The sequence below is a fragment of the Neovison vison genome, chromosome X, assembly GCF_020171115.1.
Source record: "Neovison vison isolate M4711 chromosome X, ASM_NN_V1, whole genome shotgun sequence".
NCBI lineage: Eukaryota > Metazoa > Chordata > Mammalia > Carnivora > Mustelidae > Neogale > Neogale vison.
Genome location: NC_058105.1, coordinates 71,465,372 through 71,483,369, shown reverse-complemented (window position 1 = coordinate 71,483,369; position 17,998 = coordinate 71,465,372). Strand labels below are relative to the sequence as shown.

At 48.4% G+C, this 17,998-nt stretch overlaps 1 protein-coding gene across 5 annotated transcripts in view; it reads left to right on the top strand.

Annotated features, from left to right (window-relative positions):
* The window catches only part of DLG3 (discs large MAGUK scaffold protein 3), a 54,767-nt gene extending 37,024 nt beyond the window's left edge, over positions 1-17,743 (top strand). For 3 of the 5 annotated variants that reach the window (XM_044234388.1, XM_044234391.1, XM_044234393.1), the window contains 10 exons: positions 4,965-5,141; positions 5,349-5,424; positions 6,243-6,342; positions 9,991-10,032; positions 11,325-11,375; positions 12,000-12,101; positions 12,674-12,846; positions 13,269-13,378; positions 14,017-14,108; positions 15,593-17,743. In XM_044234388.1, coding sequence (XP_044090323.1) covers positions 4,965-5,141; positions 5,349-5,424; positions 6,243-6,342; positions 9,991-10,032; positions 11,325-11,375; positions 12,000-12,101; positions 12,674-12,846; positions 13,269-13,378; positions 14,017-14,108; positions 15,593-15,699 — 1,030 coding nt within the window. In that variant the 3' untranslated portion in view covers positions 15,700-17,743. Of the gene's footprint in view, positions 1-4,964; positions 5,142-5,348; positions 5,425-6,242; positions 6,343-8,209; positions 8,256-9,990; positions 10,033-11,324; positions 11,376-11,999; positions 12,102-12,673; positions 12,847-13,268; positions 13,379-14,016; positions 14,109-15,592 lie in introns of all 5 variants that reach the window. The other 2 variants (XM_044234389.1, XM_044234390.1) reach the window with 2 other exon arrangements.
* Positions 17,744-17,998: the final 255 nt, after the last annotated feature.

Sequence of the window (17,998 nt, the reverse complement as noted above, 5' to 3'; positions counted from 1 at the left end):
TCTTTCACTCTTTCTCCCTCCCTCTCTCTCTCTCTCTCCCTCCCTTTCTTCCTTTCTTTCACCCTGTGCCCAATGTGGGGCTTGAACTCACAACCCTGAGATGAAGAGTCATGTGCTCTACCATTTGAGCCAGCCTGGCACCCCTTGTTCTCTTTTAATTGTACCTTCCACATGAAAGTTTAGGCTGGTAACGATAAAAAAGACGAGGCTGTGAAGTCGGTCTCACAAGGCCTACCAAGCGAATGCCAAACTCCTTAGCTGGACTGCAGACCAAGCCCCTCACACTACAGCCAAATATGGGTGCTGCTGACCCCACGATACACCCTGGGTTGCTTGCCTCCAAGCCTTTGCTTACGCAGTTCTTTCTAGCCAGAAGGGCGTCTCCCCATGTTTCTCTTGAAATCCTGAACCTTCACTGAGGCCCAGTTCAAAAGTCAACCCCTCCCTCATAGCTTCCCCGAGTTAGGTGTGACCTATGCTCTCTCTGAATGCCTTTAGGCGTTGGCTTATCTCGCCTTTCTGCCTCGCACTACCACACACTGGGCCAGCACACTCCAAGGCCAAGATTTAACCTTGCTTCTGTGTCTCCCACCTATCAAACACAGTGCCCCACACAAAGTAGACAAAGTGAATGTTTAAATAATGGGAGAAAGGTATTTTTTAAGACATAGCCAAGTGGGAGTTAGCTTTCTAGGGGGAGGTTGTAATGTGACTGTGACTTAGACCTCATGAAATTTTTGAGATTTAAGAGCCCCAGTGTGAGAGTCACTCACCACACAACTCTAGATGAGGCCCTGTGCACCTCTGGGCCTGCTCTCTGTCATCTCTGAGGATGTTTTCTAGCTTGTAGTCAAATGAAATTTTGGCAGCCAAAGAGAGAAAATGGATTTAAAGAAAATCCACATTGTGGATTTGGAAAAGAAATCACCATCATGACAGTGGCAGGACTGAGGAGGGAATTGGGTATGTTTAACCTGGCAGAGAAGACCTAGGAAAGACTTGAACTCGTGAAATGCTAGAGCTGGAAGGAAACTTAGAGGCTTCTGAGGCTCTGATGTCCTGCAAAGCTCTTTTTCCATTTGTAGTTCTGATTGATAGAAAAGGAAATTCTTGTTCGTTCATTTTACATTCTCAACTGAGAACAACGTTATGGTTCAGAATCTCAAATTTATTTCTTTCATTTCAAATTCAAATGTGTGGCTATGTGTTTAACAAAATCATAGTTTAAAAACATGCTTTATTTGGTTGTTCAGTGTCCCTCATCCACACAAATCCATCAAACAAAATCCAAATAAACTTGGGGACCACTCTATATTGGGAAACAGCCCTTTTTTGGCCTTGTTTGCCGGGGAACTTAGAGCCAAACATGTTCCTTACCAGAAGTAAATGACTCAAGCCAGGTACTGCTTTCCTTTTTTTTATCCCCCTTAAACACCCAGAAGAATGCCTGAGCATATTAGATACTCAAAAATACTTGTTTAATTAATGAATATCCTTAAGCATTCTTAAGGATATTGTATCATCTTTTAGGAATATTAATTTTGATGAGTAGTCAATGATATGGGAAATATTAATGATATAATTTCAAGTGACAGCTCAGGTTGCCAAATTGTACATATACACCATGTCTCCATCTCAGTGAAATCTGTTTTCTGTGTACTTATTACACAATGCTATATAATATCCCAACAATATGAAGAACTGTTCTGAGTTATATTAAATGTGATTTTTCTGGTTTTAGACTTCATGTTTTTCAAATAATCCATAATGAGCTTATATTAATTTAATTTTTAATTAAATTTAATGCATAGGAATAGTATAAAATCTCAAATACTAGAGTAACATATACCAAAAAAATTAGTCCTTTTCCTATTCTCCTCTTTTCTGGCTCTACAAAGGAGACTGCTTTCAAATATTTTGGCTGTAACAGAAAGAAACAGTGAATCTGGGACCCCTGGGTGGCTCAGTCAGTTAAGCATCTGCCTTTGGCTCGGGTCATGATCCCAGGGTCCTGGGATGGAGCCCTTCATTGGGCTCGCTGCTCGGCGGGAAGCTTCCTTCTCCCTCTCCCTCTCCCCTGGCTTGTGTTCCCTCTCTCACTGTGTCTCTCTGTCAAAGTTTTTTTTTTTTTAAAGAAAAAATAAATCTAAATAGACCTCTGGGTTAGACAAACTACAAAATAATAGGGACGTAGAAAAATAATCAGATAAAAAATAAAGTATTTCTGGCAGGAAAGAAGCCATAGAAAAACCTTATGGGAAAGGAATGGTAGTCATCTATGGACACTGCTTATATAATAATGTAAAATTAAATATCGTTTATCCCCCAAAATGTGATATAACTAAATTGGGAGGACAGGGGCAAAAGGATAGGTGAGTGCTATTGAAAACCAATATCTTGGAGCACCTGGGTGGGTCAGTGGGTTAAGCATCTGCCGTTGGCTCAGGTCATGATCTCGAGGTCCTGGGATCGAGTTCCACATTGGGCTCCCTGCTCTGTGGGGAGTCTGTTTCCCCCTCTCCCTCTGTGATCTTTCTCACTCTATCTCTCAAATAAATAAAAAAAAAGAAAAAGAAATAAAGAAAACCAGTATCTAATGTCTAAAATGTAAAAATAAAAAGTAATCAAATAGCAAGAAGAAGCTGTGATTTCAAAATGTGTTAGAAAAGAAAAAGAGACAGCACAAAAATTTGAAAGCAGTTTGTTTTTATGTTGACTTGTATTTTTGAAAGAAAAGTCATAAAAGGTCCCTGTGCCTGTGGGTAAAGGCAAGGCAGACGGCGCCGCTGCCGGTGTGTGGTGTTCGCTGCCGACTTCCCGGTGACTTCAACCCACGCTCACCTCGTCGTTACTTAGCTCATGGCACATGTGTCTTAGTACAGTAAGGGATATGAAATTCCTCTTGGAAGTGACCTAGCATGTTAGTTTCATTTCAATCTCAGATGTTTAAAAAAATGACCAATAATTGGCTTCCTGACATCCAGAAGACGTGTTTATATCAACTTGATCATATGTGCTGCAGCTTCTTACTGCTGTTGGCAAAGGTCAGACATGGTTCTGCTAAGCGCTAGAATCTGTCCCTGGATTATCACCAGTAAGCTCTCCCTTCCAGTGTTTACAGCCTCATCCTAATCTCCTAATTCATTTTAACATCTTCCTTCTTCCCTCCCCAAACTAATCTGTGCTTAATCTAATTCTGTTCTTTTCCTTACTACATTTGTTTTAATCTTTGAAGCCCAGAATGACATTGAGTGTTTCTCATTGTCACTTTGAGTAAGGTCTTCACCATGCACGTCTTTGTAGGAACATTCTACAGAATGCCTTCCTTGCTTTAGGAAACTCCGTTTCAAATGCGGGGCAAATGCATTCAGATGTGATCCTGTGACACGGAGCCAGGAAAAAACCTCTTGGGCAGAGTGTCTCCTTGATCTGCTGGCCCGGCCTCCCTCCTTACTGCTTCGAGTATATAAATTGAGGGAGATAAAGGGCTTTATTCAGAGTTTGGGTGTTTGGATTTTCAAATAATTTGATAGTGATTTCTTAAGACTCCTGTTTTAAGAAATTTGGAAATTAGGTGGAAATTTTACTCTGCACACTTTTACTGCCTTCTGTATTTCATTTGGGCCTGCATGTGGGGAAATAGTGGGTTTTACTCTGCAGCTTCCAGCCCAGCCACAGACCATTGAACTGCAGGTAGAAGCCTAAGTCTTGGAACTAGTTCTGGGAAATGCACTGAGCTGTGTGTACAAAGGTGTTAACAGAGAATGTAAAAAAGAGAGCCTCGATGGCAAGTAGAAAAACACAAACTTCTTGATGAAATCACCCATTCACAGTGACTCTGAGCAGAGATCCGGTGGATGAGGACAGTAGACACTTTCATGCAGGTGAGTTTCTTCCCTGAAGCAGGGAGCTCTGGTGTGAAGTGCCAGCTTCACCAGAGCCAGAGTCAGCGATGGATCCTGAAGGATTTGAGCTTGTAGTTTTGCTTTAAATTTGCCTTCAAATCCACCCCATCCCACTCCACATGATCATCCCATTGTATATGAGGGTGGATAAATGTTCCTAAGGCTCTTTTGATGTGTCGCCTCCCTACTCTCAAATCTTCAGGGGCTACTGCTCTATTCAGGGCCTTCCAAAATTTGCCCCAGACCTTTATTTCCAACCTCCTTTCCTAGGACTCGCAGCTACAGCCAAGCTGGGCCCCTCCCTCCTTTTTCTCAAGCCTGTATGTTATAGTTCCCTTTCTGCCTTTTCCCACCTCCTTTATCACTCTACTCTGCATGGCTGGTCAGAGGACCTGGCCACTGTCCTAGGTTAGGTAGATGTGTGATCTGGGTCCCATTACTCTTCCTCCCTGAACCTCCCTCTCCCTCCATGTAAGATGAGAGATTAAACTCAGAGCCTTCTTTAAAGCATCCTTTCAACTTTATTATTGTGTGGGTGAATGTCAGCCTTAGCTTTTTCTTTCGTTGTCCTAGCACACAGGGTCCTTCTCTTTTGGGTCTCTGCAGCATTTACCATTCATTGTTTGAGACTGTGGTTCATATTTTTATGCCCTGCCTTCAACTACTTTTTGAAGATATGTTTGTAAACTGAGGAAGCCCTTTGGTAGAGCTAACTTGTTTCCCTGGGATGTGGGTGTGGGGGAGGACTCTTGAGTGTTCTACTTCGGATCTCTACCTTGTACCTCGATAGAAGCTTACAGGCATTGGGACTCATGAAAGATTTTCTCTTATTCCCCTTTTTGGGAAAGTGGGATGTTTCTTTGAGAAGAGGCACATATCTGTAACATCAAGACTGAAGGAAGGATACAGTCTCCTGGAGAATTCCCTCTGGTCTGCTCTGAGGCTTCTGGGTCCATGCTGACTCTTTGGGTTGGCCTTCCTCTGCCTTCCTTTCCAGAGTGCCAGGCTCCTGGCATTTAGGGTTAGGATGATGACTTCATCTTTCCCTGTGTGTTTCAGGGCCCTGTTTGATTATGATCGAACTCGGGACAGCTGCCTGCCAAGCCAGGGGCTCAGCTTCTCTTATGGTGACATTCTGCACGTCATTAATGCGTCTGATGATGAGTGGTGGCAGGCGAGACTGGTGACACCGCATGGAGAGAGCGAGCAAATCGGTGTGATCCCCAGTAAGAAGAGGTGAGTGGTCATGATCCTGAGGCCTTCCTTGCCCTCTTCCTGGTATTGTTTTCTTCTGTATCTATTAGACTATAAGTTGCTTGAGAGCAATTCCTTTTCGGTGGAGTTGGTGCTGAAGACATAGTTATGACTCAGGGAGCCAAAAGGTGGCTGCTGAGACCATGCACTGGTGGTGAGTAACAGGACTCCTTTCTGACTCCAAAACAGGGTGGAAAAGAAAGAAAGAGCTCGATTGAAAACCGTGAAGTTCCATGCCAGGACGGGGATGATTGAGTCTAACAGGGTAAGTGGGGATCCCCAAGGAAGTCAGCCAATATGTGAAGAGGAGTAAGAAGCTTGGAGTCTGTCTGCTGGCTAAGAGAACTGGGGAGCACAACAGAGTATCTCTTTTTCAGGGGGCTGACTCTGTCCTATCAGAACACTGGCTGCTTTTCAGAAAGCAGAGAGAGGGCACTGAAACTCTGTGTCCAGTCTGTACTCCTTCCCCCTGGGTTACTGGCTCTTGAAGATGTGTTGGACTTGGACTGTCTGGAAAGGCTGACTTGTTCCGGGTACCTGAAGCCATTTGTGGTTATCTCCCTGGCCGCAGACCCTGTCAGAGCTGTGGAGACTCTGAGCAGAACCTGGCCTTGTTACCCAGCGAGGAAGGCTGGCCTCAGAGCTCTGACCACCTCCCTTCAGACCAGTGAGGCATGAGGGCTCAGTCATTCACCCCTTTTCTTCTATGAGCTTTGCAGGCCAAAGAACTTCTGGAGCGCTAGAGGGAAGAGAGACACGGAGTAGATGACTCTGTGTGTATCAGTGGCACCTTAGGGCATGTGTCCAGGAGGCTCCAATGACTTTTGTCCTTTAGAAAGTGCCAGTGAATGCTGTGAGTCTGGATTAGGTAGAAACCTCTAACATCCCTACAACATTTTCCTGTAAACATGATTTTCCTCTTACATCAACTTTCATTTAATCTCATAGATTCCATTTGTGAGAGATGGTCTTTTATTTAGCTCACCATTGTCTCCATTTTAGTTTTTCTTGCATGCTTTAAAATCCATTGTTCTGTTTTTTTTTTCTTCTGTCCTTCCCCTCCATCTTCATGTTCTTTCACAGTCGATCAAAACGAAACGTAAAAAGAGTTTCCGCCTCTCTCGAAAGTTTCCATTTTACAAGAGCAAAGAAAACATGGCCCAGGAGAGCAGCATACAGGAACGTAAGTAGCAGCAGGGTACAGAGAGCAGACTGTCCACAGCCCTGCCCTCTCTTCCTCAGTTACATCTCCCTTTCTGAGAAGATGGGGAAAGTGTGTGTGTGTGTGTGTGTGTGTGTCCGTCTGTCCATGTGTGCGTGGGTGCATGTGTGTATGCACGTGCATCCTTGTTTATTTAGAGTCAGTGTAGAGATTGGTCTGCACAGGGAGACAGTGGGTCTCTCTTATCCAGCTGCTCACTCCGAAAGAATGTTGGAGGTTCTAAGGACTAACTAGTTCCAAGGCTGGCTACCAGGGCATCCCTGGCACTGGCGTTGGGGGTGCCAGACGAAGCTCCGCGGGGGTCATCATCAGTTCTCAGCCCCAGTAGCAGTTTTAGAAGAATGTTTTTTCAAGAGAACCAGGTCTAGGGACTCAGTGTTGCTCTCCTGGCTTCTTCCTCCTGTGTTTTCTTTCCCTTAACTTTACTCATCTGTGTTAAGAGAAGAGCATTTTCTTCCCTGGACACCTAGAGTCGGACCTGCTTCCTGAATTACATGCATGTGCGTAGGCACCCAGGATGTCCTCCCGGCTCCAGCAGACTCACTGTCATCCCAGATACAGAGCCAGCCTTCAAAATAAAATCCTTTCTGCCTAAAGGAATTGACGTGGAAGGGGGCTTACTCAACATTGTCTAAAGAAAGATTTATTGAAAAACAGCAAATGGTAGGAAAGGCCATAAGCTGACTTTTCAGAGCCAATGTTGTGAATCCTGAGAAATGTTCATATTTTACCATATGCCTCAGAAATTAACTGCTCTGGCCCTCACCTTAAACACCAGGTCAAGCTGGTGTGACACTTCTCATATATTAATCATCCTGCTGAATTGTAAGCCTTTCCTCTGCCGCCTTGTAAGGAGGGGCTGTGGGGTCTTGGGCTGTTGGGACTGGCGGGGGACTGACTTTGTCTAGGCGAGCCTGATGTATGGTCATGGTCTACGTAGGTCATCACTGTCTAAAGTGGTAGCTAGTCGATCCAAGGGTGCCTTCATGCAGATGGGGGTGATGGGCCATAATCCTGGGTAGCTCAGTAAGAAGCACAAGCTGCCGTGGGTTCTGCTTGTGAGCAGTGGGAGACGGTCTGAAGGGAGGTCACCGCAGTTCACCGGGTCAGCCTCCAAACCTCTGTGCTCTATCTAGCCTGGGGAGGGTTTGCCGTTGGGTGGCCCAGCTGAGGGACAGGGGATGCCTGTTGGATGAGAGTTGAAACCACCCAGTGCTTATTCTTCAGAAGGTGAGCTCATCCCTTGTGGTCTGCACAACTCAGGCCAGCTTTGAAGGCCATACCTGACACTGCACGAAGCTTTCCCTGAAGGCTCTGGACAGAGTGAGTCACTATTAGGCAAAAGCTCCTTGGGATGATGATAATTCTGCCTGGTCTTTGGTGCACCCTCAGAGGGAAATGGCGATTACATGGACAGAGCAGAGACCTGGGCTCTGTAAGTACAAATTCAGCCAAAGCAGGTACTCTGAGCCTTGGAACAGATGGAACAGTCTACCTGTTCTGTCCTGTTGGGCTGTAGACTGTAGACTACCTCAGAAAGGTAGTCTGCTCCAAGGCCCTATGGCAGCAACTTTGGCAGTATGAAGTACCCGTATCTTATCTGTTCTGGGGTGTTCTTTCTATAGCAAAAATCTTAACCTCACTATAATTATAGGTCTTCATAGTATTTCATACTTCTGTCACTAATGCTTACCTGGCTCTGTATTCTTCCTTCCCCTTGTCTTTTTTCTCTATTTCCTCTTTTGTCCCAATTCTTTTCCTCCCTCCCTCCCTCCCTCCCTCCCTCCCTCTTTCCCTCTCTCTTTGTCCTTGCTGTCTGTGAAATCAGGACTTCCCTGGGTTAAGTGACGATTATTATGGAGCAAAGAACCTGAGTAAGTCAAACTTACACACCACTAACTGTATTTCTGGCATGAGTGGACATGCTGGGGTTGGGGGTGTAGGGAACGTGGGTGAGGGCAAAGGGTGAGGGGAGGACAATGTTGTCAGGACTCTGACACCATAGCAGGAGAAGGAACAAGTGGCTCTGAATGTCACACTTTTGCTCTGGATCCCTGGTACCTTAATAAAAACCTATCATTCACGTCTGTGTTTTCCTTTTGTACCTTGAAGGGGTGGGGATCCATCCTGGCCCCCCACCTTAGAAATGAGGTGGGAAAGAAGTACTTCTCCAGGGGTGACCACTCAGCTCATCTCTAGCCTATTGTTGAGGTGAGGGGTACCGGCTGGTTGGCTGCTTCTCCTAGTGACACAGCACTAAAGAACTGGGCTTAAGAATGAGCTGTTTTGGTCTCTCTAACTAGGGACAAGAGTACTCTGAAGCCCTTTACCCATCATGCATCTGGGACATCCCAGCAGGCCCATGGGCCTCAGGAAATAGCCATGGGCTGGCTTTCCATGGAGCATCTCTAAGGTGCCGAGCTGGTGGGGGTCTCAGCGGCACCTATGGACTATATGTACATATATATCTAGTGCCTTATCTCGGGCAAACTCTGACCTGTCCTCTCTAGAAAATAATTCTAGAGTGGAAAATGAAGGGACTAAGAGGACGGCACCTTAGCAGCCCCTCTGTGTGCATGGAGGGGCATGTACACGTGGCTGTGCCCGGCAGGTTCTGTGAGCATATACTCTCCTTCAATAAATAATAAATATAATAAATAATAAATAATAAAGGCATGAAGGGAAAGGAGCTTCCTCAGGGGATTGTTCAGGAACTCGCCTGGGATGGCGACTCATCCAGTCCTTCCTACGGGGCCACAGCATATCAGAGTCTGGAACAGTGTCATCTTGGCTGAAACAAGCAGTGTCTCTGTCCATTGTTTGTTGTGTTCATGTTTCATTTTCATTTGCCTGTCCTCTTGGGAGCAGTGGCCCTTTTTGGGGCCATATTGCACCTTGTGTCTCCTTTGAGCATGGTGGCCATGCCCACACTCAGATGCCGAGTGTCCCAGCGGTCTGGGACTGGACGGTTGTCTTGGCCTCCCAATATTCCGTGTTTCTGGTCTCTGTGGTCTCTCTGATTGTGGATGAAGGTGCATCCTCTCTCACCACTGAGGCCAAGCTAGGAAGGCGGAGGAGGAGGCTAGATGATAGTGGTAGCAGGAGGGCTATTGGTCCCACCAAACGGTCAGAGCCTCAGTCCCCGGTGACAGCTCAGCCTCCCTGTGCTTAGCCTCTTAGTTCTGGAGCACCACATAACTCTGTCCTTCAGGGGCTCTGTCTGGGGGAGGGGACTTCTCTTTGCTGCTGTTGCTGCCTTTCCTTTCCAGTCATTAGCCTTGGGAGATGCATTTTGAGATAGGATTTGGAAACACTCCAGGTCAGTTCTTTTGATTCAGATGAAGAGGATGCTGCTGAAGAATGGAAGGCTTGTAGTGTATTGGGAGGGACTTGGCGGACCGAGAGGGCTCTGGGGACAAGTATGATATGGCCAGGGGCTCAGGACTGGCGCTCTGCCTCCCAGTTGGTAGCCTGGATGTGGCAGGCCTCCTGTGGCCTGGCTTGCTTGGCAGTTCAGTGTCTTGCCTCCTGGAGGATTTGAGTTTTCTGCCGCCTGTGACCTCTCAGTGGTGTGTTCTGAATTGGAGTCTCTTTCTTGTTGGCTTGCAGAGGGAGTGACATCCAACACCAGTGACAGCGAAAGCAGTTCCAGTAAGTGTGTGTCATTCTCCCCCATATTGTGTAGCTCTGCCTTGTGTCCCAGCCATCCTCATTCCAACGTTGCATGGCTGCCATTTCTGTTCAGAGGCTAGTGCTTCGTTTAGCCATGTACACTTTGAGATCCTGGAAATGCTGTGGCCATTCTGTCCTGATGGGGTGGGATTTAGGCCATGAATTAAAGGAGAGTATAAGGCCTGCACTTCTGGCCAGGACCCAACCTAATGCCGTCCCAGGGGCCCTGGGAAGGGTGAGGTGCCACTGAGTAAATCCCTGCCGTGGGGCCTCCTGGGTTATAAATGCTGCCAGTTTTACAGATTTGCTTAGAGACCAAAAGAAGTGGCTCCTGTGGGATGTTGTCCTGAATTGCCTTTGCAGGTCTCTAGGACCTCCCAGGTCAAGGCTCAGTGTCTTTGTCCTTTTGCTGGGTTAAGCAACCTGGGAACTGCCCAGTTTTCTTTCTGAGCTCCCGTGACCAAGCCAGAGAGGCCACAGGTGGAACCCCACGTGGCCTCTCAGGAGCTGTGGCTAGAGGTCTTGTACAGTCTGCCCACGAGTCTTAGGCTCAGAGGAAGCCTATGAACGAGCATCCTGGGGCTTGATGCAAATACTGCTGCCTTCCCCAGCACTGCCATCAGCCCCGTGGCACCCAGACACCCAGAACCAAGTGGCTTGGTGACTATTTTAGGAAAAGTTTATCATCACTAGGGTGTATGGAGGTCTACTATGAGAAAGCGGGGCTTGGCATTGCTCTTCGAGGGGCCTCGGGACCTTAGCCCAGCCTAGAGCCACTGATCTGGGTATTTCCTCAGTGCAGGGGGGATAGACAGACCCTTAAAAGAGCAAGTTAGCCTTCATTAGTGCCCTGACTCCCCTGCCTGCAGATTAGGGGACATGGGCAGCATTTATCATCCAGTTGAAGCCTCCCTGTGGTTCTTACCAGAGCAAGAGCGTAATTGAGCACAGTTGACTACTGACTACAAGAACAGTTCCTAAGAAATGGGGGTGGTTTTCCATGGAGGCTTCATGGCTTCTGGGTCATGTCCCTTTGGTCAGCTATGTTTTGCTGAACGAGAGGCCTCCTGACTCCCATCCCAGGGGTGGTGAAGGGCTTCCTGTGCTTTCTTGCTGATGGGTAGCAGACAGGCCCACAAGGCAGGTGGTAGCAAGTACCACCTGACAAAGCTGTTTTCTGACAGAGGTGGGGGTGAGGTGAATGCTGTAGGGGGTCCAGGACGCAGGGAAGCCAATTACAAAGTGCTAAGTGTCTCCCTTTTTTGTTGCAGAAGGACAAGAGGATGCGATTTTGTCCTATGAGCCAGTGACACGGCAAGAAAGTAAGTCCCCTTCTGAGAGTCTTGCCTTGGAGCTGGTTTCGTGACCACAGGGCCCAGTATAGTGGTGGGCTGTGTCAGCACAGGGAAGAGCACTCGGGAGCAGGAGGGCGGGGCTCGCCTCATGTGCGGACCCCCGGCAGTTCCTTCTTGCCGGTGTCTTCCTTGTGTTATAGAAAAGGGGAAAAGAAACCCAGTGTGCACCCCTCACCATACCTTTTTTCTGCTGCGGTGCCTTCCAGAGCAGAGGACGGGTTGACAAAGAAGGCAAGGGTCCATCTCAGTGGGTGTGACTGTTGCCAAAAGAAAGGTCCCAGTCCCTCCCTGTAGTGGGTTCTCAGGGAAAAAAAAAGAAAACCTTGCTTAGCTGCTGGTGCCCGTACAGAGATTGCTCCTGAATCTGTTGGAAGGGGAGATGCTTCGGATTTCAGACTTGCCTTGGACTGAGGTATTTTCAGATTAAAGGCTCTTTGGTGTCTTTGTAGTTAAAAGCCAGGGACTAGCCACGGACACTCTGCCCTGTCTGAGTGGTGGCTGCAGAGCCTCGGTGTTCCAGGCAGGCGTGGAGATGGAAGAGGCCGTCGGGTGGGAGGCCTCCCTCATGACCTCCATGCTCTCTTTCTCCAGTTCACTATGCAAGGCCTGTGATCATCCTGGGCCCGATGAAGGACAGAGTCAACGATGACCTGATCTCGGAGTTCCCGCATAAATTTGGCTCCTGTGTACCACGTAAGAGCCCAGGTTTTGGAAGGGAGGTGTGAGTGCGCCGGGAATGATTACTCAGATGTTTCATGGAAAGGCTCTGGGGCCAGGTCTCGGGTTCTCTGGGAACAGGGTCTGCTGCTCTGGAAGATTTTCCCACAAGGCTTTTGGGGCTGGGAGGCCTAAGCCATGAGGCTGGCCTGCTTCCTCTCTTGGAGAGAAGTTTTGAGTAGTGATGGTCAGGAAGGATTGGGCGAATGGGGTGCCTGGTCCAAGTGGCATTGGCACAGCCCCATGGACAGCTTGTTCACTGGCTCCCGTGCCTCATTTGGCATCTTCTGCCAGGTTTTGGCCCAGGAAACCCTACCTTTCTGGTTTAGTTTAAACTAAAGCAAATAGCTCCGTGTGTGAGCCCTGGTGGTTACAAGAGAAGTAGGCAAGACACGCTTCTTTCCAGCTACTCTCCCCGACATCTGCCCACTCACTTGGAAAATATTGGAGTGGCCCTGAGGCCCAGGTGAGAGAGGAACAGGTCATCTCTTTTGGCCTGGGGCAGGTCATTGTCCTTGGGCCACAGAGCATTCCTTTTCTTCCTCCAGATACCACTCGGCCTCGGCGTGATAATGAGGTGGATGGACAAGACTACCACTTTGTGGTCTCCCGAGAACAGATGGAGAAGGATATTCAGGACAACAAGTTCATTGAAGCAGGCCAATTTAACGATAATCTCTATGGGACGAGCATCCAGTCAGTGCGGGCAGTTGCAGAGAGGGTAAGAAGAGAGGAGATGGCCTTGCTAAATATAACCGTCAAAGGAAAAACTGAAAATGTTCCTGCTCACATTCCGTTAGGGTTTGGCTCCTTCCGGCACGGGGCCCACAACCACACAGCACACTGGCTCTGCATGTTCTCAGCCCCTGGATGGAGATAGCTGTGTCTCCTCCATGCAGCTCACCCCAGCATGTCACCGATGTGACTGGTGACCCCTCTGCAGATATGGCCTTTTCTGGCTAGGCGGAGCAAAATGTGGGGCCTGGGTGCCTCAGTGGTAGAATCTTCTAGGCCTCTCTGGGTGGCCCTGGGTGCCCACCACTGCCCCCCACCAGACAGATGTTTGTGTTGCCACTGGATAAGTGCTTGGGGCTGGGTAGACAGGCACCCGGGTGGGCTGGTAACAAGTCTTTGCCTTTTCAGGGCAAGCACTGCATCTTAGATGTTTCCGGCAATGCTATCAAGAGGCTGCAGCAAGCACAACTTTACCCCATTGCCATTTTCATCAAGCCCAAGTCCATTGAAGCACTTATGTGAGTATTTGCGAGTCTCAGACACTCCCAGCTAGGAGAGGGCCCTGGAAAGGAACAAGAAAATAAACTGAGTTGTTGGGCAGGGGTAAGACGCCATGGAAGCTCTAAGGCAGGTCTGCATCCACTCTGAGGGCTCCTTCTGATGTGAGTGCCCGAACCTGTATTCCAGTCGCGCTTTTAAACCTGCCAGGTTTGGGGAAGATGTTGAGCCATGGGCCACTGCTGCTTTCAGAGGGCAGCTGAGCGGATTTTCAGGGAGCTTGGGAGCAATCCTTTATGGTAATTAAAACGTAGCATCCAGAGGCTGCCTGGGTGGCTCCATCGGTTGAGCATCCTACTGTTGGTTTCGGCTCAGGTTGCGGTCCCAGGGTCATGAGATCGAGCCCCACTTTGAGCCCCACTTTGAGCCCCACTTCAGGTTCCGTGCTTAGTGGGGAGTCTGCTGGAGATTCTCCATCTGGCCTTCCCCCTGCCTTTATGCTCTCTAAAATAAATCAATAAATCTTTAGAACAAAAGATTCTCTCTCCCTCTTCCCCTGGCCCCTCCCACCCCCAGTTTGTGCACTGTCTCTCAAAAACAAAACAAAGGCACACATAGAATCCAATTTGATACCGTTTTTCTTCTCTGTCTTCGTCAGGGAGATGAACCGACGGCAGACATACGAACAAGCAAATAAGATCTTTGACAAAGCCATGAAACTGGAGCAGGAGTTTGGAGAATACTTCACAGGTAAGAAGCCCTGCTGCCTGGCTCTGGTAACATAGGACCAGCCTGACACCTGTAAGTGTCTCCAAAAGACTTAGGTACCTGGCACCGTCCAGAGTGTCTGGATGCTTTGCAGGTCAGGCCTTTGCAAAATATTCAAGTTCCTTCCATCCAGCTAGAGAGTTTAGCCAGTCTGTAGTCTCGACCACACCACCAGCTGCTTCCATGGATCATTTTGTTCATCTTGTCTTCATGTCCCTACCAGATCAGAGGCTCCCTGTGTTACTTTGCTTCTCTCCCTCCCAACTCCTCCCCACAGTGTAGTCCTCGGTTTTGGGTGTTTTAGGTGCCAAATCTGTGGTGGTTGATGATGATGATTCTTCAGGGGGGTGTTCAAGTTATCTGTCAGTGTGTGTGTGTGCGTATGGTCATCTGTTTGAGGTCAGTTCCTAAAAGGTTGTTAAGGTTTCTCTGTTATATGTTGGTTACCTTTTTTTTCCTCTGATTTTTAAAAAAAATATATTTTATTTATTTATTTGAGAGAGAGAGAGAGTGAGAAAGAGAGAGATTGCAAGAACGAGTTGGGGAGGAGCACAGGGAGAAGCAGACTCCCTGCAGAGCAGGGATCCGACATGGGACTTGATCCCAGGACCTGAGGACCAGGATCATGACCTGAGCTGAAGGCAGATGCTTAACCGACTGAGCCACCCAGGCGCCCTGCAATATGTTGCTTGCCTTTACAATCACAGGGAGAGAGATGGGGGGTGGGGCCGAATGGGGGATGGGCATGAGGGGGCATTTGTTGGGATGAGCACTGGTTGTTGTATGTAAGTGATGAATCACTCAGTTCTACTCCTGAAACCAATATCTCCTTACAGGTTAACTAACTAGAGTTTAAAGAAAAAAACTGAAAAAAAAAAAAAAAAGATAAAGCACAGTGACATTTCTGTGCAGGTTGGTGCTGAGGAAACCCCAACTGGCAGCACCACCAGGTGAAGCAGGGAGAGGGTGCTTAGCTGTACTCTCAGACCTTGGGTTTTGGAGCTCCCTTTACTGTTACGTCTCTGTCCTAGTTTTCCTGACCAACCTCTGACATAGAGTGGATGCGATGGCCCCAGGAGCACTGCCTCTCGCTAGAAACTGTTTCTTTTGGTTCTTTGGATAACTGGGATTTTCCAAATCTTCTACTGAGCCTGTTTACAATGACCAGCTGTTGGCCTCACGGCTGCCAAGAGCAACATGAGCCGTGAGGTCTGAAATCTAGTGGGTGCTCAGTAAACATTTTCTGAACAATCCATTTTCTCGTTCGTTGCCACTTAGTCTTACTGTCTCGGCAAGATGACACTGAGCCCTGGGCTTAGAGCATCTACCGTCTTCCGTCGTTGCCCTAGGCCGTGCGGGGTCTCTGCCAGGCGGAGTTGGGGCTGGGGGCTGCCAGGGCAGGCTAGACTGCCGGGTTGACGGTGCTGTGGAGCACAGTAAGAGTTCTCTTTTCCTCTTTACTTTAGCCATTGTACAGGGTGACTCACTGGAAGAGATTTATAACAAGATCAAACAAATCATCGAGGACCAGTCTGGGCACTACATTTGGGTCCCATCCCCTGAGAAACTCTGAAGAATCCCCACCAAGCACTCTCTTGTGAACAGAAGACATCAAGCCCCTCTTCCCTCCTCCCTCTTCATTCCTGTCCCCACCAGGAGAACAAATGACTACTGTTCTTGTCCCCTTTTTTAGATATGTCCCAAAAATTGAGTTTTCTAGTCCTGTTTTGTTTTTTTAAATTTTCATTTGGTTTTAGTTTATTTTTTGGGATGATGCCATCTCACTCATCATGTGACTGTGCCCATTCCTGCATGGACCTTTCCCAAGTGCTAGCACAGGAGCAAATCCATCAGAGTCATTGTTTTCATAAAAACCAAGCAGAAGCGAAGAGACGAGAGGAGGACTGCTGGAAAGCCAGGCTCCGGACAGCTGCACGGCTTGTGAAGCAAGCTCCATGTGCCGTGTGCCGAGAGGCTCCCAGGCATTTCTGCCTCTCCCGCTGCTTTCACGCAGCGCTGAACGGTGCAACGTATGGCGACAGAAAGTATCTTATTTATATATAGATATATATATGTAATTTATATAAAATATATAGAAATTATTATATATATATATTATACACTCTCATATAATATATATATATTCACACACATTTGGACTAGAAAATCTATGGAGACTTCATCAATGGTACTGTGTTATTAGAGAAATGCTTTAATTTTCATATTCCAATCAGATGGCATCTTCTATCCCAACTGGTTGGGGAGGGATTGAAAGTGGTAGTAATTACTGTACCAAGGGCACTTGTTTCTGGTCATTCTCTCGAAAGCTGAGGCTTTCTCTAGGATGGGGTCAGCAGGCGGGCCTCGGCTCTGGGGGGTGAGAAGGTGGGAGAAGGGACCCTGAGGCAGCTGCCACCTGCCACCTGCACAGTTAGTCCAGAGGGATGGAAAGCGAGAGAATGGCCAACAGTGCTCCCGATGACATTGCCTATTGTTTCCTGCCACCTGATGTGTCTGCATGAGAGGTTTCCTTTTTGTTCATTTTTAAGCTGCTGTTAAACCAAAACCATGTTGTGCTACCGTGTCAGCCTTTTCATTATTCCAAATTTTACTTTTACTATTTAAGTGAATGCGTAGACTCCAATTTGACAAGGGTTTGAAAGGCTCATGACATTGTGGAGGAGCCGGGCCTTGTGACCGTGGGTACGCCCGGTGCCGCCAGCCTTTCCACGGAGGGGAGGCAGGGGCCCTCACTCACAGCCAGGGGTGTGGCCGCTTCCCCTGAGGCCCCTCTGTGGGGCCCCACCAACGGGGACAGGGAGTCCCTTGCCAGCTCGGCGCTGGGACGGTGGGAGTGCCGTGGGCCTGGCCAGCCGTGTGATGAGAAGTTGGATTTGGTTTTTTTCTGCAGCTGCTCCATACGCCCTCCCCCAGCGCCCACACCAACAGCTGGTAGCTTACTGTGGCTTTGAGAAGGGAGTAGACTCAGGCCGTCCAAGTCACCTGCAGAGCTAAGAGTCCCTTGCTGGTGAGACCAGTTGGTTTCTCTCTGACCACGACTGTGGGGGTGGGGGGGGGTAGGTGTGGCTCAGGCCCCGCCCCACCCCCACCGGGCTCTTTTGTGCCCCCCCCCCCCGCCCCGCACCTCCCTTGCCCCATGGTGGGCACAACATGGGAGAAGAGCGTGGATATTCCTGGCCGGTTTCCCAGCCCGTGGCATTGTGACTGGTGTGAACAATGCCATGTCCAAGACGCTCAGAGTGCTACCAGCCAAACTTAGGAAATCTGTTAACAGTTCTCCTACTAGCACAATGAGGCTAACTATACAGCGTGGGGCCCAGAATGAGGGGAAAGAAAGGGCAGCAGCTTTACCTGGGCAGTACACTGGATTGAAGGCAAAGAGGGATGATGTGATGGCCGATGGCGACTCTGGTGAGGAGGGGGTGAGTGGGGAGTGTCATTTCTCAGATGTTAAGTGATGTACTCTGAGTAATGCTCAACCCTCTGCCCCTCCGAGGGAAGGAGATCGAGATTCAAAGTAAGCATGACACTAGTTGGTTTACCAGTGTTCCTTCCAAGGAGACATATATTTTTTAATAAACGATAGTTGCAATGAACCGTGTGTGGCTCAGAGACTTTCTTCATGGGGTTGAGAAGGGAGGTGGGCACAGAGCCGTGGGAAGGTCTCCAACCTTGGAGATCCAAAAGACTCTGCTCAGGATCGCCTGGGTGGCTCAGTCGGTGAAGTATCCGACTGTTGATTTCGGCTCAGGTTGTGATCTCACGGTCATGAGGTCGGGCCCCGCGTTGGCCTCCACGCTCAGCACAGTCTGCTTGTCCCTTTGCCCCTTGCTTCTTCCCCCTCTCCTCAC